Source organism: Delphinus delphis, chromosome 20 (assembly GCF_949987515.2).
Source record: "Delphinus delphis chromosome 20, mDelDel1.2, whole genome shotgun sequence".
NCBI classification, from domain to species: domain Eukaryota; kingdom Metazoa; phylum Chordata; class Mammalia; order Artiodactyla; family Delphinidae; genus Delphinus; species Delphinus delphis.
In genome coordinates this window covers 22,869,941-22,897,913 of record NC_082702.1, presented here as the reverse complement: position 1 = coordinate 22,897,913, position 27,973 = coordinate 22,869,941, and the positions used below count along the sequence as shown (strand labels likewise).

Sequence of the window (27,973 nt, the reverse complement as noted above, 5' to 3'; positions counted from 1 at the left end):
GGGGCGTGTTCCGCGGTCCCTCGGAGCCCGCGCACGCCGCGCCCCGCCCCCTCAGCACGCAGGCTCCGCGCGAGCTCGCGCACGCGCGCGCGCGCGCTCTTCAGAGCCTCACTCTGGCCAGCGGGGACCGACGGGCGGAGGCTGGGCTGCTGAAGTACGAGGGGCGGAGCCCGGGCCGCCGCCGCCGCCGCCGCCGCCGCTGCCGCCGCTGCCGCCGCCGCCGCCACTGCCGTCGCCGCCGCTGCCACCAGAGAGGAGCATGTCTGCAACTCGAGCCAAGAAAGTGAAGATGGCCACCAAATCATGCCCCGAGTGCGACCAACAGGTGGGCGCCGGGGGCCGGACACCGGGCACACGGGCCGGTGGGGCGGGTGCGCGCGGGCGGGCGTCCGTTGCCGGCGGCCGCTGGCTGTGGAGAGGCCGCCTCGCCGGGGTCCCAGCGGCTGAGCGTGTGGGCCGGCCCTTGAGCACTGGCCACCATGGGAGCCCTCAACCGGCCGGATAGAGCCCAGGGGTTGCCGGGGAAGCGCCCGGGGCCGCGGCCCGGCCGGTGCCCACCTGGCGGCGATCAGACGGGCGAGTATCTTGCCCTGTGGCCAGCGGCGTGAGAGGGGGCGTGGATTTATCGTGAGCTGACGGGGCGCCCTGTTCGGACCCTCCCAGAATCGCCTGTCCGGCTCCGGTGACAGCGGCAGGAGTGTGGGGCAGCAGCCCAAGTGGACGAGTTCGGTCCCTCAGCCCCCTCCTGACCTGAAGAGAATCCTCGATGTGTCGACTCTGAGTCTGGGCTCCTGGCTCCGAAATCCGCCTTCTGCCAGGCAGGGTTGCTTTGTTCCCGTTTCAGATGTGTACGGTGGACCCCCAAAACTGTCCCCCCGCGACCTGGGCGGATGCTTGAATGTGACAGGCCCGCAGTGTAATAGTTTTAAGTTTTGGCGAAATATGGAGATTTTTTCTCTTAAATATATTTATTATATTTTTGACGTAAATAATCGTGAATCCTTTCTGTACAATGTTTTAAATGGAACGTTATTGAATGACGCCCCCATTGAAGCCCTTCCTGAGCGCTCCTCACTTGCCCCTACCCGCCGCGGTATCCACTGTTAAAAATTTGGCATTTTCTGCTTCCAGATCTTCTAAAATATATATATGTGGTTTTATGAATTTTAAATGACTGCTTTCTACACAGAATTAATGGTGTCATAGCTGTAAGTTAAAAAAATCTCATCTTACCGTTTTAGTTTAAGGATGCCTCATTTTTTACTAGAATAATAGAAGTTCCTCTAAACCTTATAATCGAATGAGTTAAGACTCTCAGTTAAAAGCATTAGTAAGGGCCCTATTTCACACCAACATGCAGATCTGGGTGTGTTTTTTTCTTTTCCACTGAGAGGATTTTTTCAAAATGATTACCTCTTCTCCCTTTTTCTTTCTTTCCTTTTTTTTAAATCAGGAGTAATTTGAAATGGATGAAGACTTTTTTTTTTTTTTTTTTTTGCGGTACGCGGGCCTCTCACGGTTGTGGCCTCTCCCGTTGCGGAGCACAGGCTCCGGACGCGCAGGCTCAGTGGCCATGGCTCACAGGCCCAGCCGCTCCGCGGCATGTGGTATCTTCCCAGACCGGGGCACGAACCCGCGTCCCCTGCATCGGCAGGCGGACTCAACCACTGCGCCACCAGGGAAGCCCTGAAGACTTTTTTAATAAGCTGATTTTAGTGCATACTTTAAGGAGTAAGCTTAAAGGTTGATCAGATCTTTTAACAGAAAATGTTACATGTTTTATTCAGTATCTTTTATGGGCAATGATAGATACGCTGATCAGAGGAAGACTGTGCAAGGAGAATTACGGTTTATTGATTGTTTGAGTTTATTGAGTATGCATTCTAAAAACAATTTAGCCATGTTTTCCAAAACAGAGTTAAATTTCCTTTCTTTTCTTTTAAAATTTTTGTTTGCGTTGGGTCTTTGTTACTGCGCGTGGGGCTTTCCCTAGTTGCGGCCAGCGGGGGCTACCCTTCGTTGCGGTCCACGGGCTTCTTATTGCGGTGGCTTCTCTTGTTGTGGAGCACGGGCTCTACGTGCGAGGGCTTCAGTAGTTGTGGCTCGCGAGCTGTAGAACGCACACACAGTAGTTGTGGTGCGCGGGCTTAGTTGCTTCGCGGCATGTGGGATCTTCCCGGACCAGGGCTCGAACCTGTGTCCCCTGAATAGGCAGGCAGATTCTTAACCACTGCGCCACCAGAGAAATCCTAAATTTCCATTCTTACCATTAAACTAAATTTGTTAAATTCTGAAAAAGTTGGACTTTTCTATTTAAGTCTCCTTGTTGAAGATTATTTCAATATTTAAATCATTTCCATTTGTTCCGTTTAATTGTGCAGAAGTATAAGGTTTACATGGTATGCATTATGCATTCCAGTTTCTGTAGGGCATCAGTTATTGCAAATCCTGACCTTGTTGTATTTGGCATACAGTAACCTTTTGGGGAAAATAACCTGTTTTTAATATCCTCGTTAAAAAAAGAGGAAAGGATAGTAAACTTGTAGGAGTCCCTGTAACCAACAAAACGTGATCAGCATTTTATTTGGAAATATCACATTCTGTTTTGTTGTTACACACACAACCTCCACTCCAGCTGCCATAACAAAATACCATAGATTGGGTGGCTCAAACAACAGTAATTTATTTTGTCACAGTTCTGGAGGCTGGAAGTCCCAAGATCCTGGCAGAAAAGAGAGCTTTCTGGTGTCTCTTGCAGGGACACTAATGCCATCCTGAGGGCTCCACCCTCATGACCTCATCTAAACCTAATTATCTCATCTCCAAATAATACTATCACGTTGGGGGGTTGGGGCTTCAACATAGGAATCTGTTGCTGGGGTGTTTTTGCGAGGTGGAGACACAATTCATTCCATAACAGGCTACAACAACATAATTTAAAATGTTGGTTTGTAGTGTTCTTTATTCTAAATACTTAAGAGAAGATAACATACATGGTGACTAATTCAAACTTTTGGTGATTCTTAAAAGCGATTTATCTTTTACTAAAAGTAACTCAATTGAAGAAAATAATAGATTAATTTTAGTTTTCTAGTTATTTGAAAGTACAGTTTCTTATAAATGAGAAAAAAATTATAATCCAGAAAGCCATTTTTAAAAAAAGCTTTAGAATACTGCTGTTATTCTAAGTTGCCTGATGAATATTAAATTAGAATTTAGATATAGTTTATAAACATAAATATAAAATCTTTAAAGTTTGAGGAGATTGCCTCAGTTGAGTAGATTTACATAAATTCTGTCTATGTGTGTGTAAGTTTAAAAACAGGTACAGAGATCAGCAAACAAGAAAGACCTAGATTTTCAGTTGCTTTATTACGTCCCCTTTTACGTTCCCCCATTTGAAAATATAGTTCTGAAACATCTAAACCACAATACTTTTCATTTTCAACGGGTTTCACATCCACTAACTCAAGTTACTGAGCCATTTTGAGTGTAGTAGTAGTCAGGATTCTTATTATTTTTCTGGGATCTCTGGTGTATGTTTCTGTTTTTGCTTTTTTTTTTTCTTTATTACATCAGCTTTTTCCCCCTTTTAGGAAAAAATGTTAGGAAATTTTATGTGACATTTAGCAAATATGTCTACTGTACGTAACTTAGATGCTCTTAGCAACAAAGAGTATAGATGGATTCTCTGTATTGTGGTTATTTTTGAGCTTTTTAAAGTCAGTGAAACAATATAGGGTCAGGATTTTGTTTTTTGCAGTTGTTTTTTAAGCCTGTCTTACTTGTAAAACATGCCTACAATCTAAATACCTATTTTTCAAGGAATAAATTGATTCACAAGCCATCAGTAAACAACACTTCAAAGTTTTTTCCTTGCATTTTAAAATCCTGAAAGTATAGCATTAGAACTTTCATTACTGTTGTCTTTGGCATTACAACTGAAATTTCATGGAAGTTTAGGTGTTTGTTTAAAATCCAAATTATACAATAATTTAAAGAGATTAATATAACTGAAGTTGTCTACCTCCTTTAATAATTCTTTTTACAGGATCTGTATTGTGGTGGTGGTTAGTTGGGTTTTCTTCAGGGTTGGTGTGAGGGGAAGGAACTTTACATTTTCAAAAGGACCTTAGGGTGACTTAGCTCAGGCGCATGAATGTTCCTTGAGCATAAGACACTTTCATTAAGGGACGTAAATCAGCCTGTCAATTGAATTAGTCATCCCAAAGCCGAATGTACATTTCTCATCCAACTGTAGCACACTGTTAATTCTGGACATGGGTTGATATAATTTTTTTGTGTATAAGACAATTAAATTTCAATTTGTTGAGTTTCAGTAGCTGAAAGAAAATGGTTGTTGAGTAGCAAAGGGTATGTTGAATAAGAACATCACGTTCTGTGTTTTTTTTGGGTAGCATTAACTTAAAACAATTTATATTGCTGTGGATGTCGTTAATGATGTGTTTAAGTATAAAGGAAATGAGTCAGTACCTTTGAGCTTGGTTTCTCTGAAGATGTGAATTTTTTTAAATGACAAAACATACCTATTTTAGGCAGATTTTACACTATTAAGAAATGTAACATTACATTTTCTGTCATGGTTTGGAAGAATCTCGTTACATTCTTTTTTTTTTTTTTTTTTTTTTTTGCGGTGCGCGGGCCTCTCGCTGTTGTGGCCTCTGCTGTTAAGGAGCACAGGCTCCGGGCGCGCAGGCTCAGTGGCCATGGCTCACGGGTCTAGCCGCTCTGCGGCATGTGGGGTCTTCCCGGACCGGGGCACGAACCCGTGTGCCCTGTATCGGCAGGCGGACTCTCAACCACTGCGCCACCAGGGAAGCCCTCGTTACAGTCTTGATAAAGCAAGCTGTTAGACATACCTGGAGTTTGATTATTTTTATAGATTCATTGTTATTTTTCATAAATACAAACTAGAATTCTTTGTTCAGTATTTTTATGCAAAGAAAAGGAATTCTGCCAGAATTCTGATTTAGCTTATTTAGATCACATTTATATTCTAGAACATGAGGCATTCTCTACATAAATGGATGAAAGCTTTATAGTAGTGATTAAACTTTTACATAAGCAGAACAGTGGGCAAATGGAACTTATCTCACAAAGGGAATTGTAATTGGTATTCTGTGAGTACTTTTTGTTGAGATTAATTTCTGGTTTTCAGTGAATGTGCCCTGAGTCCAAGGATCATTAAGGTTAATATTAGTGAAACAATTGTGGAGGGAAAGCTAAAGCTTTTTTCAATGATTTTCAATAATATTTGGCTTTATAAATTTATTTATTTATTATTTTTGGCTGTGTTGGGTCTTCGTTGCTGCATGCGGGCTTTCTCTAGTTGTGGTGAGCAGGGGCTACTCTTCATGGCCATGTGCGAGCTTCTCATTGTGGTGGCTTCTCTTGTTGCAGAGCACTGGCTTTAGGCGCTCGGGCTTCAGTAGTTGTGGCACACGGGTTCAGTAGTTGTGGCTTGCAGGCTCTAGAGCACAAGCTCAGTAGTTGTGGCGCATGGGCTTAGTTGCTCCACGGCATATGGGATCTTCCCAGACCAGGGCTCAAACCCATGTCCCCTGCATTGGCAGGCGGATTCTTAACCACTGTGCCACCAGGGAAGTCCCTAACATTTGGCTTTAGAAAAATATTGACAGACTTGAAATGGAGAAAGGAGACACTTGTAAAAATAGTTTACAGATTTAGAAACAGAAGCCTGAAGAGCTTGTGTTTTATCTGACGTCCTTCCTGGAGCTGAGACTGTAAGATACTAGATCTCAACTCCTGCTTTGTCCCACATTCTCTTTTGTTTGTACAACACTTTTGCCCCTCAAACGGGTTGTTGTAAACTTTTTTTTTTCTATTGGTAGTAATAGGCATCTTACCTGCTCATGTTGGAACCTGGGTTGTTTTCAGTTCTTTACCCTTTTGAAATGTCTTGTAGATCTACCTTCTCTCCATTTACATTCTCACTATTCCAGTGGGGCCCATAATATTATGCTGGGATTACTTTAATGATTTCCCAATCATGCCCCCTTTTCCAATTTATTCTATATAAACTGCTTTCAAACTAATATTTTAGGAAATGCTACCTTTTTCCCCGTATATTTTCCTTGGCTCTGACCCTATTGTGGTTTTCTGTTGTTCACTCACATCAGCACATGTTTACCGTGCATTTGCTACATTCATGGTTATTGTAGTGTGTTACTAGAATGTGAAGATTTAGAGGACACAATACCCATCTCATAATTTGTTGTCAGGAGGTGGGGTTTAAATAAATCCACGATTCCTACTTCAAGTAATTTATCATTCAGTTTAGGAGAGTACATAAACACTGAGAAGTTAAAGAACAGAAAAATAGTAATAATAAATTGTTTCTTTTTTTTGTCTACAGGTTCCTGTTGCATGTAAATCATGTCCCTGTGGTTACATATTTATTAGCAGAAAACTTTTAAATGCAAAACACCCAGAAAAATCACCATCTTCTACAGGTAATTGTGAGAGTTTACCACATTTTTAGCTTTTTGATGTAGAAATTTAAAATTAATTTTTGTGAATTTACTATTCAATTTTTTTGAAGTTAAAAATTAAAGTCTATTGAAGTATGTGTTTGGTTTTTATTAGTTATTGGAAATCAGCTTATGACATTAGTATGCCGTTTATTCTATTTAAATGTTAACTCCCTTGTAATGCTGATAACGCTTGTAACAAATTTTCTATTTTTTATTTTTGGAGTATGGAGAGCCATTGAAGGGTTTTAAGCAAGGGAGTGACCTGATCTGATTTTTTTTTTAAAAATTTAAATCTTTACTAAAGGTATAATTGACTTCCAATAAATTGTGCATATTTAAAGTGTATGTTTGATAAGTTTTGTCATGTGTTTATACCAATCAGTCATCACAGTCAAGATAATGAACATGTCCATCATTCCCATAAGCTTTCTAGTTCCCCTTTGTAATCTTCCCATCTTGTTTCCCACTCCCCCAGATAACCACCGATCTGCTTTCTGTCACTATTTTAGAACTTTACATTATATAAATGGAATCATACAGTATGTAATCTTTATTGCCTGACTTCTTTCACTGAGCATAATTTAAGATTCGGCCATATTGTTGTGTATATCAATAAGAATTCATTCCTTTTTATTGCTTAATAGTATTCTTTGTGTGGATATGCCACAATTTGTTTATCTGTTTACTGCTTGATGGACATTTTGGTTTTTCCTCTCATAGTGCTGGTACAATGTGTAACAACTTTAAAGTAGGTTTTTGTTTTTTTTTTTTAAACTGGTGACTGAAAAAATATAACCTGATTTTGGTGTGAATATAATTTTTAGATACATTGGTTATTTTTTGTAATTCCCTGATATAGAATATCTAAAAAATTTTTTGTTTGAATTTTACCTTCCCATTAATATAGACAAATTGGATTTGTTCAGCAGATATATTTATTAAAAAATGAAATGTTGTTATTTGTTCTTCGATAAAGTCAGAACTTTATATGTTCATGATCCCCAAATAGGAGTAGATTGATTGCAAGTGTATATATGAGCACCTGCTGTATGCTAGGACTGTTCTAAGCCTTGGGCCTAAAGTAATGAATGAATTTACTATCAAGGCGGGTTCACTGCTGTCATGGAGCTTAATGCATTCTTGTAGGCAGGAAATAGAGAACAGATAAACAGGGAGAATATCAACTTGTGAATAAACGCCTTGTAAGAAATTAAAATAGAGTGCTGAGGTGTGTGACTGGAAGGCTACTTTTGATTGAGTGGTTGGAAGCTTCTCTGAGAGGTGACATTTTAGGCTGAGGCTGAATAGGAACAGGGGGGTAGTAGCCATGATAAGATCAGGAAGAAGACCATTCTTGACAGATGAAATAGCAAATGCAAAAATTTTAAGGTTGTTAAATTTTGGTATATTTTAGGAACAAAAAGGCCAGCGTGGTTGCAGTGTAGACAGTAAAACCAGGAGAGTGTTTGATATGAGGCCAGAGGGATAAGCAGAGGCCAGATTATTTATTTAAGGCTTTGTAAACTAGAGTAAGATTTTGGTTTTTGTTCTTACAGTGTGAGGAGAAACTATCCCTGGGATGTGCAATGAGGTGAGGGGAGGGTGGCATGCTCTGATTTGCCTTTTAGAAAGATCATTCTGACTTCTGTCTAGAGAATAGTTTGTGGGGTTACAAGGTGGAAGTGAGCTTTTGCAGTATGTTAACTGAGTGAGGATGCTGAGTTAAGCAAAGAATGGTTATAGTAGGAGATGATTCAAGAATTACATATATTTATGTCTGTGAGAGGTCTGTTTATCCTAGGTCTGTGGAGAGATGGGAGGAAAGCAGTTTTAATTCCATTTCTGCCTCTGAGTTTGCTCCCTTTCAACATGGTAATGGACTTACTATTAATTCATTAGTTCTTAAAGGCTGTTGCTGGATTGGTTATATAGGAGTCATCCAGAGAACTGTTAAAAATCAATTCCTGGTTCTTGTTTCCTAAGAGTATGATTTGGGTATGGGAACCTTGGAATGATTCATTCAGTAGATTTGCTGGGGTGGCATGTCAACTCAGTTCTGAGGCTCCAAAATGAATAAGACATGGTCCATGCTATTAGTGGGACAATTGTGTTTATTAGTTTTTCACTCAACAAATATTTTTGAGACCCTTCTATATACCAACAATTCAGGTGAGAAATGAGGTAAGGAAGAAATGTAAATGAGGACAGAGAAAAGGGACAGATGCTACAAGTGTTAAGAATTTAGAATCATTTGAAGGAAAGGGAAGACTTTAGAATGACTTTCAGATTTCTGACTGGGATTACTGGTTAGAAAGGGAAGATAAAAGGGAAGACAAGTTTTGAGGGAAAGATGAAGAAACTATGTTTGGATATAGTTGTGAAATATCATCCGTGTGGATTTTTTTTTTTTTTTTTTCCCAGTTGGACATACCGTCTGAAGCTCAGGGAATAGCCTCAGCCGGAGAGAAAGGTTTGAATCATCATGGTTGTTGATATCATGGAAATGGATGAGCTAGTTCTATAGAGTCTATAGGGTAGGAAGAGGAAGCAGGTTCAGGGACTGAACTCTGGCAGACTCCAATCTTAAAGGGTAGAAGTGGGTAGGGAGGTCATGTCAGCTGAGAAGAAATGTCAGCCGCAGGAGAACAGCCAACAGAGGTGGTGTTACATAAGTCAGTGTGATGAGTGAGAAGCAGTTCATTATTATTTTACGTTTGGAGTTTCCTAAGGTTCTGTTGTTTAATAAGAGTAGACTTGCGACCTTGAAGTGAAGATGAAACATTGAAGCCTAGAAATCCTAGGGAGGAGGAAGAAGAACCAGCAAGACAAACAAAGAATAGAAAGGACAGAGAAATATCAGGGATAGACTGTGCTGTAGAACAAAAGGAGGAAAGGGTTTTAAGAAGGATTAAGAGTACTCAAAGCCTGGAAATCAGTTTGGTATAGTACAGACATGTACTGTATGTTGTTATATATTATATGAAGATCTGGCTTCAGATTCAGATTCCAGTTTGGACACTCTCTAACAGGTTAATTAACCTCCAGGGGCAGCTGCTGTTTAGTTGTGTTTATGTAGGTTTATAGTACCAACTTAGAGGATTGAAGTGTAGGTGAAGTGTATATGAAAATGTCTAACATAAAGAAAGCTTGGTATGTTATAGGTACTCAATAAATACTAATTTTTACAATTAAATTTCTTTTTAAAAATTTTTTCTGGCTGCATTGGGTCTTCATTGCTGCACACGGCCTTTGTCTAGTTGCAGCGAGCGGGAGCTACTCTTCGTTGCTGTGCGTGGACTTCTTATTGTGGTGGCTTCTCGTTGTGGAACATGGGCTCTAGGCACACGGGCTTCAGTAGTTGTGGCATGTAGGCTCAGTAGTTGCGGCATGCAGTCTCAGTAGTTGCGGCATGCAGGCTCAGTAGTTGCAGCATGCACAGGCCCTAGAGTGCAGGCTCAGTAGTTGTGGCGCATGGGCTTAGTTGCTCCACGGCACGTGGGATCTTCCCGGACCAGGGCTCGAACCCATGTCCCCTGCATTGGCAGGCGGATTCTTAACCACTGCACCACCAGGGAAGTCCCCAAGGAAGACTTTTATTTGCATAATTAAACATTTAAAACAAAAAAGAAACATCCTTAAAGCTCAGATTGCACTTATCTTAAAATCAAAGCTATAAAAGATTATTTGAAATTTCAGTGGGTTGAAACCTCTTATTTAATTATTGTAACTTTGTGTGACATGCAGGAGGAAAATAATCTGTTAAGTCATAGATTTATCTAGATTTGAAATGTTGAAAACTCACATTTTGCAAATATACTAATCATCTTTATATCTTCATAACATACATGAAAATAGGGAGATGGGACGCTAGAACAATATAGAACTTTGCTAGCTGAAAATATAGATAAATAAAATCTATTACAGAAGTTAATTTTAAATTGTAAAAATATATTAATTTCGGTGAGAGGAAAAGATGAGTGTTACAAATAAAGCTGTATTAATGCTCAGTGTTTTGTACAAGTGCATAGAACCTCAAGGCAATTAATTATTCTTTGATTCTTTTCTAAATGAGTTAGGAATGTAGTATTGTTTCTTTTATCCTTTTTAGGGGGTCAATATTAAATGGAGATAAATTTTTAAAAATTGACTATGTTGTTCATGTAGGATTTCATTTCTAAATTGAATGGTTGACTGAGAGTTTAAAAAGTAGCCTTGGGCTTCCCTGGTGGCGCACTGGTTGAGAGTCCGCCTGCCGATGCAGGGGACACAGGTTCGTGCCCCGGTCCGGGAAGATCCCACATGCTGCGGAGCGGCTGGGCCCGTGAGCCATGGCCGCTGAGCCTACGCGTCCGGAGCCTGTGCTTCGCAACGGGAGAGGCCACAACAGTGAGAGGCCCGCGTACAGCCAAAAAAAAAAAAAAAAAAGTAGCCTTGAGGTTGAGTCTTCATCTGCCAATTTGAAGAAATTTTTAAAAAAAGAAATTAAAGGAAATACTGTATTTCCTAAAATTGAAAGTATCTGTACTGTGGCCTAAACCTTCAGTACTGTAGTAGTAATCTATTCAAGTATTTGGTCAGTTACCAAATACTGACAGAAGCAGTTTTTGGTGAGAACAAACTCTGTTCCAAATCTTTAAATTTAGTTTTCCAAATGGGTGTTCTGGGTGGTTTAGTGACATCAAGGGTGCTATTTTGCACTTAATAACAATGGATATACCTTTAAAATTTTTTCATTATAAAAACTGTAAAGAAAAAGTAAACTGAAAATCTAACTGAGATACTAGTTTATACAAGACTTCCGCTAAAGGTAAGAAAAAGGTTTAAAACGGTAAGAATTTTGGGGCTTCCCTGGTGGCGCAGAGGTTGAGAGTCCGCCTGCCGATGCAGGGGATATGGGTTTGTGCCCCGGTCCGGGAAGATCCCACATGCCGCGGAGCGGCTGGGCCCCATGAGCCATGGCCGCTGAGCCTGCGCGTCCGGAGCCTGTGCTCCGCAATGGGAGAGGCCACAACAGTGAGAGGCCCGCGTACAGCAAAAAAAAAAAAACGGTAAGAATTTTGAACAGCTTATTAGTATTTAACTGTTAATTTCTCAGTGAGTATAAACTTTGGGTTAAGCTTAGTCAAATAAATAACAAAATTAAATAAATTCCATTTTTTATTGAGGGAAGGAAAAAGGGATAAAAATATTAAACCTAATTTTTAAATTATTCTCTAACAGGGAAAGGCTGATAAATAAGCAAAGTCCATAAATGACATACTCACTTTTGTAGTTAAGGAAGAAAAATGGGGAAATGATTATCACCAGTACCTTTTAGAAACCCAAAATGATTGAACGTTAATCAGTAGTAAGTGATCCTCAACTCTGAATTACTTGACAGTGAAGATTTGGTTTTGTTATTTCAGAAAACATTGTTCCTTACATGCTAATCACTTAAAATTGCTGTACATTCATATACGGAACATAGTTTTTATTTTGCCTTTTGATGAAAAAATACATACCTTCATCTCTGTGCGTTTCTTTAAAGTTCTTAATCATATAGTTTATATAATGATATCTATATTCATCTTTAAAAGACATTTTTCATAGAATCCTCTGATTTCTTCTAATCAAGACTGATTTTAGGTCTGCTGCACAGCTGTCATGCTAAAATTTCTTTCCATTGTACTATAAGGATAATCCTACTTTTTCTTTTTTCTTTTTTTAAAGATATTTTGATGTGGACCATTTTTAGTCTTTATTGAATTTGTTACAGTATTGCTTCTGTTTTATATTTTGGTTTTTTGGCCATGAGGCGTGTGGGATCTTAGCTCCCTGACCAGGGATCGAACCTGCACCCACTGCTTTGGAAGGTGAAGTCTTAACCACTGGGCCGCCAGGGAGATCCCTACTTTTTCTTTTTTTTTTTTAATTAATTTATTTATTTTGCTGAGTTGGGTCTTCATAGCTGTGCATGGGCTTTCTCTAGTTGCGGTGAGCGGGGGCTACTCTTCATTGCGGTGCGTGGGCTTCTCATTGCAGTGGCTTCTCTTGTTGCAGAGCACAGGCTCTAGGCGTGTCTCAGAGCACAGACCAGGGCTCAAACCCGCGTCGCCTGCATTGGCAGGTGGATTCTTAACCACTGCGCCACCAGGGAAATCCCAGAATTTAGTATTTTAATCGTTTTAAGTTGTACGGTTTAGTGGCATTAAGTACATTCATATCATGTGCTTAATCATCACCACTGTCCATTTCCAGAACTCTTTTCATCTTCCCAAACTGAAACTCCACACACATAAAACAATAACTCCCCATTTTCCTCCCACTCCCCGCCCCCATCACGCCCCAGGCCACTACTATTCTTTCTGTGCTTGTGAACTTGAATTTGACTACTGTAGTTACCTTCTATAAGTGTAGTCATGCAATATTTGTCCTTTTGTGTCTGGTTTCACTTAGTAAAATGTCTCCATCCACGCTGTGACGTGTCAGAATTTCCTTCCTGAATAATATTCGATTGTATGTACTTACTACATTTTGTTCATGCATTGAACAGAAGTTTTTAATTTTGATGAAATCCAAGTTGTCTATTTTTTCTTTTGTTGCCGGTACTTTTGGTGTCATATCCAAGAAATCATTGACAAATCCACTGTCTTGAAGTTTTTCCCCTAAGCATTTTATAGTTTTAGTTGTTATATTTAGATCTTCAATCCATATTGAGTTAATTCTTGTATATCGGGGTCCCCAATCCCCGGGCCGCGGACCGCTACCAGTCCGCGGCCTGTTATGAACCGGACCGCAAAGTAGGAAGTGAGTGGTGGGCGAGCGAGCAAAAGCTGCTTCTGCTGCTCTCCATTGCTCGCATTACCTCCTGAACCGTCCCCCTGCCCCGCCCCTCCCCCCCCCCCCCCCCCCCGGGGTGGGGGAATATTGGCTTCTAGGAAACCAGTCCCTGGTACCAAAAAGGTTGGGAACTGCTGTTGTATATGGTATAAGATAAGGGTCCAGTTTCATTTTTTTGCCTGTGGATATCCAGTTTTCCCAATTACCACTTGTTGAAAGTACTGTTTTTTCATGGCTACTGTTATTGAAAATCATTTGACCATATATTCGAGGATTTATTTTTGGGCTATTTTATTCTATTGGTCTGTATGTCTCTGGTAAGGCAGTACTACTTTTTTTTCTTTTTTTTGCGGTACGCGGGGGTGTCACTGTTGTGGTCTCTCCCGTTGCGGAGCACAGGCTCCGGACGCGCAGGCTCAGCGGCCATGGCTCACGGGGCCCAGCCGCTCCGCGGCATGTGGGATCTTCCCGGACTGGGGCATGAACCCGTGTCCCCCGCATCGGCAGGCGGACTCTCAACCACTGCGCCACCAGGGAAGCCCAGTACTACATTTTTTTGATTACTGTAGTTTTGTTAGAAAAGGTTTGAAATCAAGAAGTGTGATTCTCCGTTCTTTTCCAAGATTGTTTTGGCTATTTGGGGTCCATTGAGATTCCATATGATTTTAGGATGGAGTTTTCTATTTCTACAAAAAAATCTTAATGATATAGTACTTTCAGAAGGTATGCTTTGAAATGTTTTAAGATTTTTTTGTTTCCTGAACTACCTTTGTTCCTCATGTTTTTGTTTTTATTTTGTTTTTGGCCTTGACCAGGGATTTAACCCGGGCCACAGCAGTGAAAGCCCAGAATCCTAACCACTAGACCACTAGGGAGCTCCCTGTTTTGCATGTTTTATCTTGCTCCTTCTCTCTCTCACACTTTTTATTTTCTTCAAATAGCTGGTAATCCTTAATTGCCTGTTGATATTTATAAATGAAGGTCTTGGTTTATCAGTGTAGATAACTTGCATGAATATCCTACACTGTTTTGAAAGTCTATTTTGACATCTCTTTAGTGTACAATTGGAAGAAGCTTATTGGCAGGCTTTTAGATGTAAATTAGGTGAGCTGGGGAATGCTGTTGAAATCCATGATTGCCAAAATAAGGAAGGTTTCATTCTGGGACGGAATGTGAGATCCTTTATAGTATTTCATTTTTATGAGGAACTGCCTTTTTTGTTTGTTTGTTTCTTCTTTCTGTGTTGTGGAGGGTCAAAGTCCCCTTGAACATCGCTTGATTCCCAAGAGCTTTACGTCTTTATGTGTTACTTTGTATACATAGGCCCAACTGTTCTGCAGTAGTTCTAGTTATTCTGATGATCACCCTGTGGCCTGCTGTTCCTTACTGTACTTTTCGTCCTGTCCTGGGAATATCTTTGGGAAGAAGAGCGATCCCTGCTATAGGAGATATCTCTTATTTTTATTTTGAATTTTAGTGTTTTCTATTCTGGTTACTTAGAATCTGTTAGCTTGCCAGTTTGCTGAAATTCTGTAATTTTAGATCGTTAATAGCACCCTTTCCTGTTTCAAGCACTGCAGGTTTATTTTCCTTTTTCCCTTTATCTTTTTACCCATGTTTGTGCTCATTTCAATAGGATTTTTGAGAAGATAGTGAAATAAATCATGTGTTCAGTCTGATTTTATTTATTCAGCACCACTTAACATGTGTAGGTAACGTTCTAGGTTCTGTGAATGAGACAGACAAAAGCACCCCAGCTTTCATAGAGCTTATATTTTGATGGGGGAGACATATTGAGCATATAAATAAATGTAGTAGTAGTAGTAGAAGTAGTAGTAGAAGAAAATTATAGAAAGACTATAGTAGTAGTAGTAGTAGAAGATTATAGAAAGTAACTTGGGCTGGGAGACTCAGAGGGGTGACCTATAAGTTGACATCTGAAGGAAATAAAGCCTGTCTCATGAAGAGCCTTGGGAAGAAAGCTCTAGGCAGAAGGATTAGCAAATGCAGAGACTCAAGGGAGGAAGGAACTTGTTTTATTAAAAGGAAGGCATATCTGCAGAGTACTGAACAAACTGGCTACTGGTATGAGATTAGATGGGTGAGAGGCAAATGTCAGGTCTTATGGGGGACTTATAGTCTTTGGTCAGGAAATTTGACTTTCTTTTAAATAAAGTGAAAAGCTAATGAAAGGTTTTAGAAAGGAAGCTTATTTATACAGTTTTTTTTAAAGATAATTTTGGCAGCTGTTTAGGGAATGTGTTCGGTTGCCCATAGAAGTGGGAGAAATGAAGAAATTGTGGATGTATTTTGCACAGAGTACCTATGGACTTCTATGATGATAGAAGAAACAAGCTGAGTCACAAATGACTACAAGTTATTTGGCTTTTGCAACTGGTTGGTGCTATTTACTAGTATAATGAAGGTTGGAGGAGGGAAAATCAAGAGTTATTTTTTGGCACATCTGAAATGCTTGTGAGTCATACAAGTGAAGCTGTCAGGTAGGCAGTCTAGAGCTTTGGGAAGAAGTCAGAGCTGAAAGTAGAAATTTTGGAACGATTATAACAATAGTTTTTAATGTTTTGGGTCCATGGTTTATCTGGGCTCAGGACAGAGTCCTAAGACTTTAATATTAGAGATGGAAAAGAACCTGCAGGGAGGAGAAGACAGCAGAGGTGATAAAGAGGAATGGCTGGTGAGATGGGAGATTTGCAGAACCTGAAAATCAAGTAAAAAATTAATTTCAAGGAAAAGAGGGGGCTTCCCTGGTGGCGTAGGGGCTTCCCTGGTGGCGCAGTGGTTGAGCGTCTGCCTGCTGATGCAGGTTCGTGCCCCGGTCCGCGAAGATCCCACATGCCGTGGAGCCTGCGCCTCCAGAGCCTGTGCTCCGCAACGGGAGAGGCCACAAGAGTGAGAGGCCCGCGTACCACAAAAAAAAAAAAAAAAAAAATTAATTTTAAGGAAAAGAGTAGTCCTGTGTTGAAGTTTTGAGAGATGGTATTAAGATGATTAAAGAGAGGTGTCTATTAGATTTGCTGACAGGGGTTTTTGTCCTTCTTGATGATCATTTTCATTGAGTTGGGAGCTATACTGGAATGAATTGATGGGTGAATGGGAGGTGAGAAACTGAAGGCAGAAAGTACAGATACTTCGTTTTTGAGAAGTTGGCTATGAAGAAGTTTGCAGAGATGGGTGGGTAGCTGAAGGAACAAACTTATATTCAGTGTTAAACTCTAAAAGGCATACTATAAAAAGCTTTACCTGTTACTATTTCTTTCAACTTTTTTTTTTGAGAAATTCTAAGCATACTCTGTCCCATCCACATCCACTCCTTCTCTTGTATATTATTTTAAAGCAAATTTCATATAATTTCAATTATAAATATTTCATTACATGTTTCTAAAAGACAGACCTTGGGACTTCCCTGGCAGTCCAGTGGTTAAGACTCCATGCCTCCAATGCAGGGGGCATGGGTTTGATTCCTGGTTAGGGAACTAGGATCCCATATGCCATGCGGCACAACCAAAAAGAAATAAAATTAAAAATAAAAAAAATAATAATAAAAGATAGACCTTTAAAAACTTAAGCACAATAAAAAATTAACAATAATTCCATTCCAGTTGGATATCAAATATCCAACTGGTGTTGAAATTTTCAGGTTTCTCATAAATAGTTTTTAAAAAAACAGATTTCAAATAAGGTCCACACGTTGCATATGACTGATATCTTTTTTGGCTCTCTCTTTATCCATTATTTTCTCTTTTATTCCTTGCAGATTATATGTTAAACTATCACTTGTCCATTTGGATTTACTGTTTGTGTCTCCATGGTGTATGTTAACACATTCTTTGAATGATTTCTCTTTTTCTTATAAATTGTAATTTGGATCTAAGGGCTTGATGAGATTTGATTTTTTTTTTTTTTTTTTTTGGCAAGACTACTTAGGTAGGTATTCTATAAGGAGGCACAAAGTCTACTTATCTCTGTTTTTGTGATGTTAGCTGCTGTTGATGTTTACATTTAGTTCATTTCAAGTTGAAAATGGTAATACTCTTATTCCTTCTTCAGTTTTTTAGCCACAGTGATTCTAAAATAAGAAATTGCTCTTCATCTACCCTTTTGTTACCCAGTGAGTGGTACAGTTTGAATAGAAAAGGCAGGGTAAATGCTTTATTCTTTTCCTTTATTTCACTTTTCAAAATAGTGAGTTGGTTCTTTAGGTGTTTCAGTCTATTATAGTTATTATTTTTATTGATGCTCAAATTATAATAGTCAACAGGAGCCTCTTCAAGTTAGCCCTTGAGTCCTTTAACAAGATGCTGGTGATCTTAGATAACTTTCTTACAGTTTGGAATAACTAGCTATTCTTGCATTATCTGGCATATGTTAATCTGAGACCTGGAATTAACTAATTCTCCAAGGATATGGTATTTGGAAATAACTATTAATATTTTACTTAAATTTATTTTATTTTATAGTAGCCTATTAAGCGTACTTAATTTATATAGCCTTTTATTTCATTTTATTTTTAATTTATTTACTTTATTTATTTATTTTTTGCTGCATTGGGTCTTTGCTGCTGCGCGCGGTCTTTCTTTAGTTGAGACCAGTGGGGGCTACTCTTAGTTGCAGTGTGCAGGCTTCTCATTGCGGTGGCGTCTCTTGTGGAGCACGGGCTCTAGGCACGTGGGCTTCAACAGTTGTGGTAGGTGGGCTCAGTAGTTGTGGCTTGTGGGCTCTAGAGCGCAGGCTTAGTAGTTGTGGTGCACAGGCTTAGTTGCTCTACGGCATGTGGGATCTTCCCAGACCAGGGCTCAAACCCATGTCCCCTGCATTGGCAGGCGGCTTCTCAACCACTGTACCACCAGGAAAGCCCTATATAGCCTTTTAAATTGTTCTCTTTAGTTCTTGGGATATGAATTTTCTTATATGTTTTGCCCCTTTACCACCATGGTTTTAAGCATTTGGTGAATTTTCTTTCTTTCTTTTGAATTCAGGTACGTATTAAAGCAATTTAAAAAAATTGTTGTTTGTCTTATCCAACCTTTTGATCTGTTTGGAGTGAGAGGGGTGGCTCCTTGCATTAATTAAATCACCATGTTGAGTAAGGTTCCCCTATTGCTATTTATTTGGGATAAACATGCTCTTAGAATGTCAGAAATGACCTCTTCTGTGGATAAAGTGAAAACTGCTTACTTCCCTAGTATTTTTATATTTTTCCTAGATACTTTCTGTTTGGTTTTTATTGGGAACTTTAATATAAATATTATGGCTAAGGTCAGTTTTGCTTCTGTGTATTTGACATATTTCAATCTGTAATTTGGGTAGGGGGAAAAAAGGAGTGGAATATTTATTTTCCTTTTGTAATACTTCACCATTTTTAACTTGGATACAGAGAGAAGGAAAAAAGTTGCTGTGGAATTGTGTGAACTTGTAGAGGCTGAAATTAAAAGTATCAAATAAAGAAACGTCTTCTGTTATAAGATTCCTACTACCTCATGTGTTAATGTGGATCTGAATTCTTTTGAATTTCTTTCTTTCCTGCATGGGTGAGGGACATATAGATGTTATGGTTGTAGTTTTATAAAATATGCCAGGCAGCAAACTCTAGTGCTATTTAGAAAAAAAAAGAAGAAAGCAATGAGAACATGGGCAAACAGTTCTTGCTAAGCCCTAAAATATATCACTTTTATTCATCCATACAGAAAACAAGCATGAGGCCAAGAGGAGGCGAACAGAGAGAGTTAGGCGAGAGAAGATAAATTCTACAGTAAATAAGGATTTAGAAAACAGAAAGAGGTCTCGAAGTAACAGCCATTCAGATCATATCAGACGAGGAAGAGGAAGACCTAAAAGTGCATCTGCCAAAAAACATGAGGAAGAAAGAGGTATGAGTAAATCCAAGCAGTTTTTTTTTTTTTTTTTCAGGTATTAAAGTTTTCTAACATCTGAATTAGATAGTAGTGAAGAAAGTGTTTGGTAGGCATTGAACTCCTGGACTTAAAATTCCAACTCATATTTTAGTTTGTAAAAGCATTTCCTCTCAGGTAGATGTTTGTTTTAAAAAAGTCACATAAATTTAATTCTTATTGGAAAATTAAAGGCTTAAATTAGGTAAAATTCACCTTGCTGTAAACTGATGATAGTAAAGTTCAGAGATAATATGTGTATGACATCCTGGATAAGTCTGTTAAAATAGTTATACTTTTTTAAAGATAAATCTGAATTCTGTTAAGACTTATTTCAAACTATTATACTGTGAGTTTTAAAAATTTACTCTCAAGTGTTCTTCAGTATGAATTTTTAAATTACTCCTATTCTGTTTCCTATTTTGAGGCAGCTTTTGGATAGTAAGGTGAATTCTTCTTGGTCTAAAACATATTCATATTCTCCTTATAGATTTTCTCTTTTCTTCTGATAAGTAGTGTGTCTACCAATAACTTGTTTGTAACCATCAACTAAAACTTCTTGTTTTCTTTGATTTATACATCTTTTAAAAAACCTTTTATTGTGGAAAATTTAAAAGATTACACAAAAGTAAAAAGAATGGTATAATGCACCCCATATGCCCATGAATATCTTTTTAAAAGTGGGACTTTCAAGCCAGTAATTAAATGAAAAAACAAGAGAGTTGCTTTTTATAATTCTTTAAAAATCTCTCTCAAGTAAATCAACTATATTTCAATTAAAAATAAATAACAATGTTGTTAGACACCACAAAAGCCTCTATTAAAATAATTTCTTCAGTGAAATGTGTTTATAACTTCTTATGTTATTTGTGAGTTATGCTTTGCTTTTTCAGGTATTCAGTCTTAGGTATTCAAATATAAATGTATTTTAGACATTGAGAATTTTTTACCTGTTCACCGTTTCTCTCTGCTTTGTGTGCTTCTATTTGAATAAAAGTGCTACTGTTAGGGAAAATAACTTCACTGGTATAGGTTTTATCAAAGTTAAAGATTTTTTAATATTGTATGGTTAAAGGACTAAGGTTTATAATGTCTTTGACTGTATTCTGTGAAGACTGTGCTTCTATACTCCTTAATTTCCTTGGGTAATTTTACTGCTTTTTTCTCTTTCCTTCTATTATGCTGATCTTCCAGAGAGTTTGTGTTGTTTTCTCAACTTGAGGGTGCTTCTTTAACAATGGGATGATCAGAAAATATATGCTAAAGACTGTTTCAGAATGAAAACTAGGTAAAGAAAAGTCAACAGAGGGGCTTCCCTGGTGGCACAGTGGTTAAGAATCTGCCTGCCGGTGCAGGGGACACGGGTTCAAGCCCTGGTCCGGGAAGATCCCACATGCCACGGAACAACAAAGCCCGTGCACCACAACTACTGAGCCTGCGCTCTAGAGCCCGTGAGCCACATCTACTGAGCCCCACGTGCCACAACTACTGAAGCCTGTGCACCTAGAGCCCGTGCTCTACAAAAGAAGCCACCGCAATGAGAAGCCTGCGCACCGCAACGAAGAGTAGCACCCACTCGCCACAATTAAAGAAAGCACAAGCACAGCAACGAAGACCCAATGCAGCCAAAAAATAAAATAAATACATTTAAAAAAAAGTCAATGGAGAAAAAAGAAAAGAGGGAAATACTGCTTGGCCCAGAAAACAGAACATTCTTTACAGTTGAAGTAAAGGGAATATAACCCAAAGAATGGAAAAGGAATGCTTCTAGTCAGAGGAGATGAGAGAATAGATAATGACAGTCTTTTATTTGGGGAAACGAAGGCTCTGTAGTTGTGGTAGGACTATATATGCAGGTTTGGATCTTTTATTTCATGTTAACTTGAAAAAAGTGTTTATTTGGTATAAGTTGGTTTCAGGTATTTTTAGTTTATTATAGAAAAGTTTTAAGAAAGCTATTTCTAGAGTAAGATATGCTTTTAATACAAACAGGGAGGACCTCAAGGAATTTTTGTATAATAAAATAGAATCTTTTAATGTAGGCCAGGGGCAAGGGCATTCAGCAAACTTTTTCTGTAAAGAGCCAGATAATAAATATTTTAGGCTTCGTGGGCTATAGGGTCTCTGTCATAGCTAGTCTGCTCTGTCATTGTATCTGGAAAGCTGCCATAGAGAATACGTAAATGAATGGGCATGGCTGTGTTCCAGTAAGACTTTGTAAAAACAGGTGGGAGGCCAGATTTTGCCAATTGTATTTTACCAATTTTGCAGGCTGTATTTTACAAACCCTTAAGGCAGACCATGTTTTCTAAATATAATACTGATAGAAAATATGAACTTTTGAAATGTCTATATATTTTAGAATAGACTTCTTTGATATGCTTCTTAGTGTTAAGTAGCTACTTAAATTCAGTATTTATTGATTCCCAGCTCATAGGGCACTTGAAGAATTTGAAGCAAGCTTTACCTTTATTCTAATAAGGAAAACCTGACAGTGTGTCTAAAAGCACATTTTTAATTGGCTTTACTGTTTCCTATGTTTTGAAAAAAATAGGAAGAATAAGGAATGAAAAGGAAATCTTTTTAGACATCTAGATAACAACATTATGATAAAAGCCAACCATTAAACTTAACAGTTTTGGATGGTTTAAAATAAGTCTTCATTTTATATGTAGGGGGTATGATTATTCTGGATATTAGTAAGTAGGAGTGACATTTTTTTTTTTTTTTTTTTTTTTTTTTTTTTGCGGTAGGCGGGCCTCTCACTGTTGTGACTTCTCCCGTTGCGGAGCACAGGCTCCAGATGCGCAGGCTCAGCGGCCATGGCTCACGGGCCTAGCCGCTCCGCGGCATGTGGGATCCTCCCGGACCGGGGCACGAACCCGTGTCCCCTGCAGCGGCAGGCGGACTCTCAACCACTGCGCCACCAGGGAAGCCCCAGGAGTGACATTTTGACTGATTGAAATATATTGGGCAATTCTGAATACCTTATTAATGAACATAGAGAGTTAATGTAGACTTCACGTTAAAGATGGTGGATTGAATAAACACATCTAGCTCTGCACCCTCCCCAAATCCTAGTAAAATGACAAGGATGAAAGGGATTTTTTTTTTAAAGGGCCAAGTCCCACAAGGACAAGGAGTGGGAGAAGCAGCAAAATTCTGCAAAGTGCTAACTTCTTTAGCAGACCCAAGAAACCCAAATTGTAAACTCCTTTGAGGAAAGCTGAGAAAGAAACTGATTTTTGTTTCACATCTGCCTAAGGTCAGGAATTTTTACCTCAGTTATTGTCTGAAAGTGTAGAGGTGAAGGTGAGGCTAAAAACAAGACTATTTGAAGTCTGTGTTTTAATAGCCTGCTAGGGCTCTTTACCCTGACCTCCCCTCCCTGCAAGTTTATCCTTTGAAAGGGAAAACACAGTCTCTGGTCTAGGAAACACCAGGCATCATTGAGGGCAGGAGTACCAAATTAAGATGAGGAAGATTAGGTGAAAATTGGAGATGGTAAATACTGAGTTCTCCAGTCAGGCTTTCACAGAGGAATAAAAAAATAACTTGGATATGATAAGTTTTTGCAGGGAGAAGAAAAAAATTAAAACTACCATTAATATTCTTTGTAAGAGAAGGTATGGTAGTCATGAAAGAAAAACAAGATGATGTTTAAAAGGGATTGCAGATGTCAAAAAAGTACCTGGAAAATGAACTTTAAAATGAGAATCTCAAAATATATATATATGTATGTATATGTCTATACGATTTGCAGAAATGTAAAACTTTAACAGAAGCCTTATAGACAAAATTGAAGAAATGTACCGGAATGTATAGCAATAGGAAAAGAGATGAAAAAATGAATAAGAAACGTAAGAAATTTAGAGGACCAGTTCGAGGTCCACATCTGTAAATAATTGATGTTGCAGAAGAAGAACATAGAAGATGAAGTAGATGAGAAGTCATCAGTGAAATAATTCAAGTAGTTTTCCCAAACGGGAAGGACATTGAGTTTCCATATTGAAATGCCTCACCAAATTCCCAGACCAATGGATGGTTAAAACTAGATATTATGCCAAAGCATATCATCATAAGTCATCTCTCTCTGGTTAAAGGGAAGGTCCTTCAAGTGTTCAGAGAAAATAATCAAAGTGGTACAGTGGAATACTACCCAGCAAGGAACAAACTACTCATGTATGAACAACATCAGTGAATTTCAAAAACATGTTGAATGAAAGAAGCTAGACACAAAACAGTACGTACTATACCATGGCACTTATATGAAGTTCAAAAACAGGCAAAATAAATCTATGGTGGTAGAACAATGGTTGCTGGTGGGGTGGGAAGGGATTGACTGGAGAGGAGCATGAGGGATTTTCTGTATCTTGATTGTGGTATGGGTCATCCAGTTGTACACTTATGATCTGTATATTTAACTGTAGTAAATTTAGCAATAACTTAAAAAATAACTGTAAAAAGTGGTATACGGTTTTCTTAACAGTGACACCAGTAGTTGGAAGACAGTATTTTGCCTTTAAAATACTAAGAGGAGGGCTTCCCTGGTGGCGCAGTGGTTGAGAATCCGCCTGCCGATGCAGGGGACACAGGTTCGTGCCCCGGTCGGGGAAGATCCCACATGCCGCGGAGCGGCTGGGCCCGTGAGCCATGGCCGCTGAGCCTGCGTGTCCGGAGCCTGTGCTCTGCAACGGGAGAGGCCACAGCAGTGAGAGGCCCATGTATCGCAAAAAAAAAAAAATACTAAGAGGAAATATTCAAGTCTTTACTCAATCACACTATTAACTAGTGTGAAGAAAGACTAAAGACACTTTCTAATATTCAGGGTCTCAAAAAATTTGCTACCCATACTCCCTTTCCCAGGAGGCTACTGCAAGATATATGACATCAGTGAAGAAGTAAACCAAGAAAGTATCCTGGACCTACGGCACGGGGTCCAACTCAAGAGAGAGATGAGGAGAATCTCCAGCATGATGTTGATGAGAGATCTCCAGATGATAATTGTGCAATAGGCCTAGAAAGCAACCATTTCACATTGGAGCATAGAATTTCTTCAAGAAGATAAGATTGATATGTGTAAACATTCTGAAAGATTTATCCAACTAGGAGAGAGTTTGGGTTCAATTAGTAATGAAAACTAAGCAAGTGAAAAAAAAGAATCTCTTCAGTGAAAACAGTGTACAGGAAAAGTGAAATCATTTACACAGTGAATAATGTAAACACAATATTGATCTCATCAAAATGGTAATATAACTATAATGGGAAGATGTGATAAGAGTATGGTGGGGGCAAGAGACAGAAAACAATAAATCCTAATATTTCATGGTGGAAAGTCAATTAATAATGCCTATAACCAAAAATCCAAGATGTTGCATCAGATAAATATGTTACTTAGGTAAAAACCAAAAGGAATACCTGGAAAAGTAGTTTTATTTGAAGAGTAGAAAATGTGCGTGAGGGAAAGAGGACTTCTGTTTTTTTTGTAACACGTTTTGTAAAAATAATTTGACTCTAAACTATATTCATGTTTAACTTTGATTAAAAAGTCAATACAAAACAAAAAACAAGACAAATGTGGAATCATAGTAGAGCCTGAAAAAAATCATTTGGGAGAATATACACAAAAGATGTTAATCGTGATTTTAGCTGGCTCATAAGATAATAGGTGATTTTTCTTTTTTATTTTTCTGTATTTTTCAAAGTTTCTACCATGGACTTGGATTACATTTGTAATCAGGTGGGGAAAAGTAGAAATAAATGTTGGTTATTCATGTTTTCCATAGCAGGGCTAAGGTGAAGAACTTAATATATTCATAAAGGCACCATTGATGTTCAGAAGGGACCATATTTAGGGTGAGGAGATTCATTTTGATTGAAACAGCTCATGCTAGTGAGGAGTAAGAAATATTTGAGATTCTTACAGAAATGATATCGATATTAGACTGTGTGTATAGAAATATATACAGTCTCCATTTAGTCTTAGAATTGAGTTCATGGCATTTTAGTAACTCCTTTGTGTAATTTTAAAATTTCAGTTCAGTAGCATAATACTTTATAGCAGTTAGTGTATGTTGTATTATTATGTATTATATTTATTGTCATTTAAAGGAATACTTGAAAACTTTAAAAAAAATACTGCATCTACTGCCTTTATATTAAAAGCTTTCCCTTTTCTTTTTAACAGAGAAACAGGAAAAGGAAATTGACATCTATGCTAACCTCTCTGATGAAAAGGCTTTCGTGTTTTCAGTCGCCTTGGCAGAAATAAATAGAAAAATTATTAATCAAAGACTTATTCTCTGATATTTGTCTGCAAAATGTGTTGAAACTTTCTTCAGGATTACATCAGCAAATTCTCAAATAGTTATGAACTCCCAGGAGCATTCTGACTGCATCAATAAGGGCCATTGATTGTTTTTTTTTCTTTATCATTTAGCCTGTGGCACACTTTGGGAGCAAAGCTGCAGGCTTGGACTGTTCTGGGATTTCCTTGTTTACCAAGGAGTATTGTCAGTGTTTTGTGTTTGGGATATAGTGTATTAACCCCCACCCCCCACTGAAAAAAAGAAAAAATGCTGGATGGCTTTTACAAGATTAAGGGGTAGGGTTGGGAGTGGAAGTAAGGAAACTAGAGAAATAAAATGATAGTTTGCAGGTTTGCCACCAGAGATGCAATATTTTAAATACTTTGAGAAAGAGTGACTTTTAAAAATATATATTTCAGATTTTCAGCACTAACATTGCATATTTGCAGTTCATTTAGTAAATTGGCAATTGATATTTTATTGAATGGGGAATTAATAATATAGACTGTAAATTTTGTCTTAAATTGATTTTTTTCTTGGCCTTTATTTTTATAACTTAAGGTATGAGTTATATTTTAGAAGCTACTTTCTAGTTTGGAAGTTTGGGTGCTATATGAAGAAAAACATTTAAGGATATATCATACTTCAGATATTAAACACCTTGTTTTCTTGAATGTAATTTATTTATTAATTAAAAAAATACTTTTTTGCTCTCAAGATGGTGCCTGTTAACCTAAACATAAAATATATTTATTACATGCAAAATATTTCTTAGATAGCCACTTTGAAGCAGTAATGTTCTTTCTGAATGGATGTTCATTTATACATCCTGAAAATTATTTAAATTGTTACTTAACCTCACTCTGGAGGAAAAAAATAAACCTTAATATTGAAACTAATAGATTAAATAGTTTGGTATAAGCTTTTTGTTCTAGTGAAGTTTTGTGAACTGTATTTAAATTATTAATTTTCTAGTGTTAAATGATAATTGTTTATATTTGATTTGTTTTATATAAATGCTTTTGCATTTTTGTATATCGATTTAATGCTTAACATATTCAAACTTGATAATGATTTCCCTTATTTTAAGTGGACTGTGGCCTCCCCGCACCCCCCCTCCCCCATCTGTTTGGAAGTCCTGAAGCCTTATTAGGGAATGTAGGCAGCAGTTAGACTTACCCCTTACTTAAGAGAACTTTCCTTTTTAATTTCAACAACAGCATTGTCAGCTTCAGAGTGCATCTCCCATTACCTCCCAGAAGAAAAGAGGTTTACCTTTTTTTCTACTTTATTTAAATGGTAGCCAGTAGAGGGAGCTTAAGAGGTTCTCTAGGTAGGATGTAGGATTTTTCCTAAGAATTCCTTTTCCCTCAATCCCCATATTTACCTGCAAGTACTACTACAATTATCTTGTATGCATTTTAAAGCCCTAGTAATAAAGTTTATTCCCAGAAATGTTAATGTGATTTTATCTATGAAATATAAGAAAAGTTTAAATTTTGAGAAAAAAACTTAAGATTAATATCTAAAAATGCTTGTGAACTTAATATAGGCATACCTCCAAAATATTGTGGGTTCAGATTCAGACCCCTGCAATAAAGCAAATATTGCAGTAAAGCAAGTCACATGAATTTTTTGGTTTCCCAGTGCATATAAATGTTATGTTTATACTGTACTGTAGTTTTTTCAGTGTGCAATAGCAGTATGTCTTTAAAAAATGTATATACCTTAATTTAAAAAATACTTAATTGCTAAAAACTGCTACCCATCATCTGAGCCTTCAGCAAGTCATAATCTTTGCTGGTGGAGGGTCTTACATTGATGTTGATGCTGCTGACTGATCAGGGTGAAGGCTGGGGTGGCCGTGGCAATTTCTAAAAATAAGACAACAATGAAGTCTGCCTCAGCGACTGGCTCTTGCTTTCATAAATGATTTCTTGGTAGCATGTGCTGCTGTTTGATACCATTTTACCCATAGTAGGACTTCTTTCAAAATTGGAGTCAGTCCTCTCAAACCCTGCCCTGCTTTATCAACTGAGTTTATGTAATATTCTGAATCCTGTGTTGTGATTTCAACAATCTTCACGGCATCTTCACTAGGGGTAGAGGCCATCTCAAGAAACCACTTTCTTTACTCATTCATACAAAGCATCTGTTAAAGTTAGATCATGACATTGCAGCAATTTAGTCAGATCTTTAGCCTCCATTTCTGATTCCAGTTCTCTTGCTAGTTCCACCACATCTTTGGTTACTTCCTCCACTGAAGTCTTGAACCCCTGAAGGTCATCCATGAGGGTTGGAATCAACTTCTTCCAAACTCCTGTGTATGTTGATATTTTGGCCTCTTTCCATGAATCACAAATGTTCTTAATGGCTTCTAGAATGGTGAATCCTTTCTAGAAGGTTTTCGATTTACCCAGAT

The 27,973-nt window shown here is 38.3% G+C and overlaps 1 protein-coding gene across 3 annotated transcripts; it reads left to right on the top strand.

Moving 5' to 3' along the window:
- On the top strand, window positions 1-27,973 carry C20H16orf87 (chromosome 20 C16orf87 homolog). 3 transcript variants are annotated; one of them, XM_059999231.1, is made up of 5 exons: window positions 14-325; window positions 6,398-6,494; window positions 19,040-19,222; window positions 23,347-23,486; window positions 25,431-25,482. In XM_059999231.1, exons 1-4 carry the CDS (start codon window positions 260-262, stop codon window positions 23,442-23,444), a joined length of 444 nt encoding a protein of 147 aa, XP_059855214.1. In that variant the 5' UTR covers window positions 14-259; the 3' UTR covers window positions 23,445-23,486; window positions 25,431-25,482. The 3 variants fall into 3 exon arrangements, with proteins under 3 accessions (XP_059855215.1, XP_059855214.1, XP_059855213.1); XM_059999230.1 differs by lacking the exon at window positions 23,347-23,486 and having other exon boundaries at window positions 20-325; window positions 25,431-27,973; XM_059999232.1 differs by lacking the exons at window positions 19,040-19,222; window positions 23,347-23,486 and having other exon boundaries at window positions 1-325; window positions 25,431-27,973.

Excerpts from the sequence above, each read along its gene's own strand:
- C20H16orf87 (XM_059999230.1), top strand. The coding sequence starts at position 260 with ATGTCTGCAACTCGAGCCAAGAAAGTGAAGATGGCCACCAAATCATGC. Across the intron at positions 6,495-19,039 it reads AAAATCACCATCTTCTACAG|AAAACAAGCATGAGGCCAAG; the intron begins GTAATTGTGAGA and ends TCATCCATACAG. Across the intron at positions 19,223-25,430 it reads AAAACATGAGGAAGAAAGAG|AGAAACAGGAAAAGGAAATT; the intron begins GTATGAGTAAAT and ends TCTTTTTAACAG.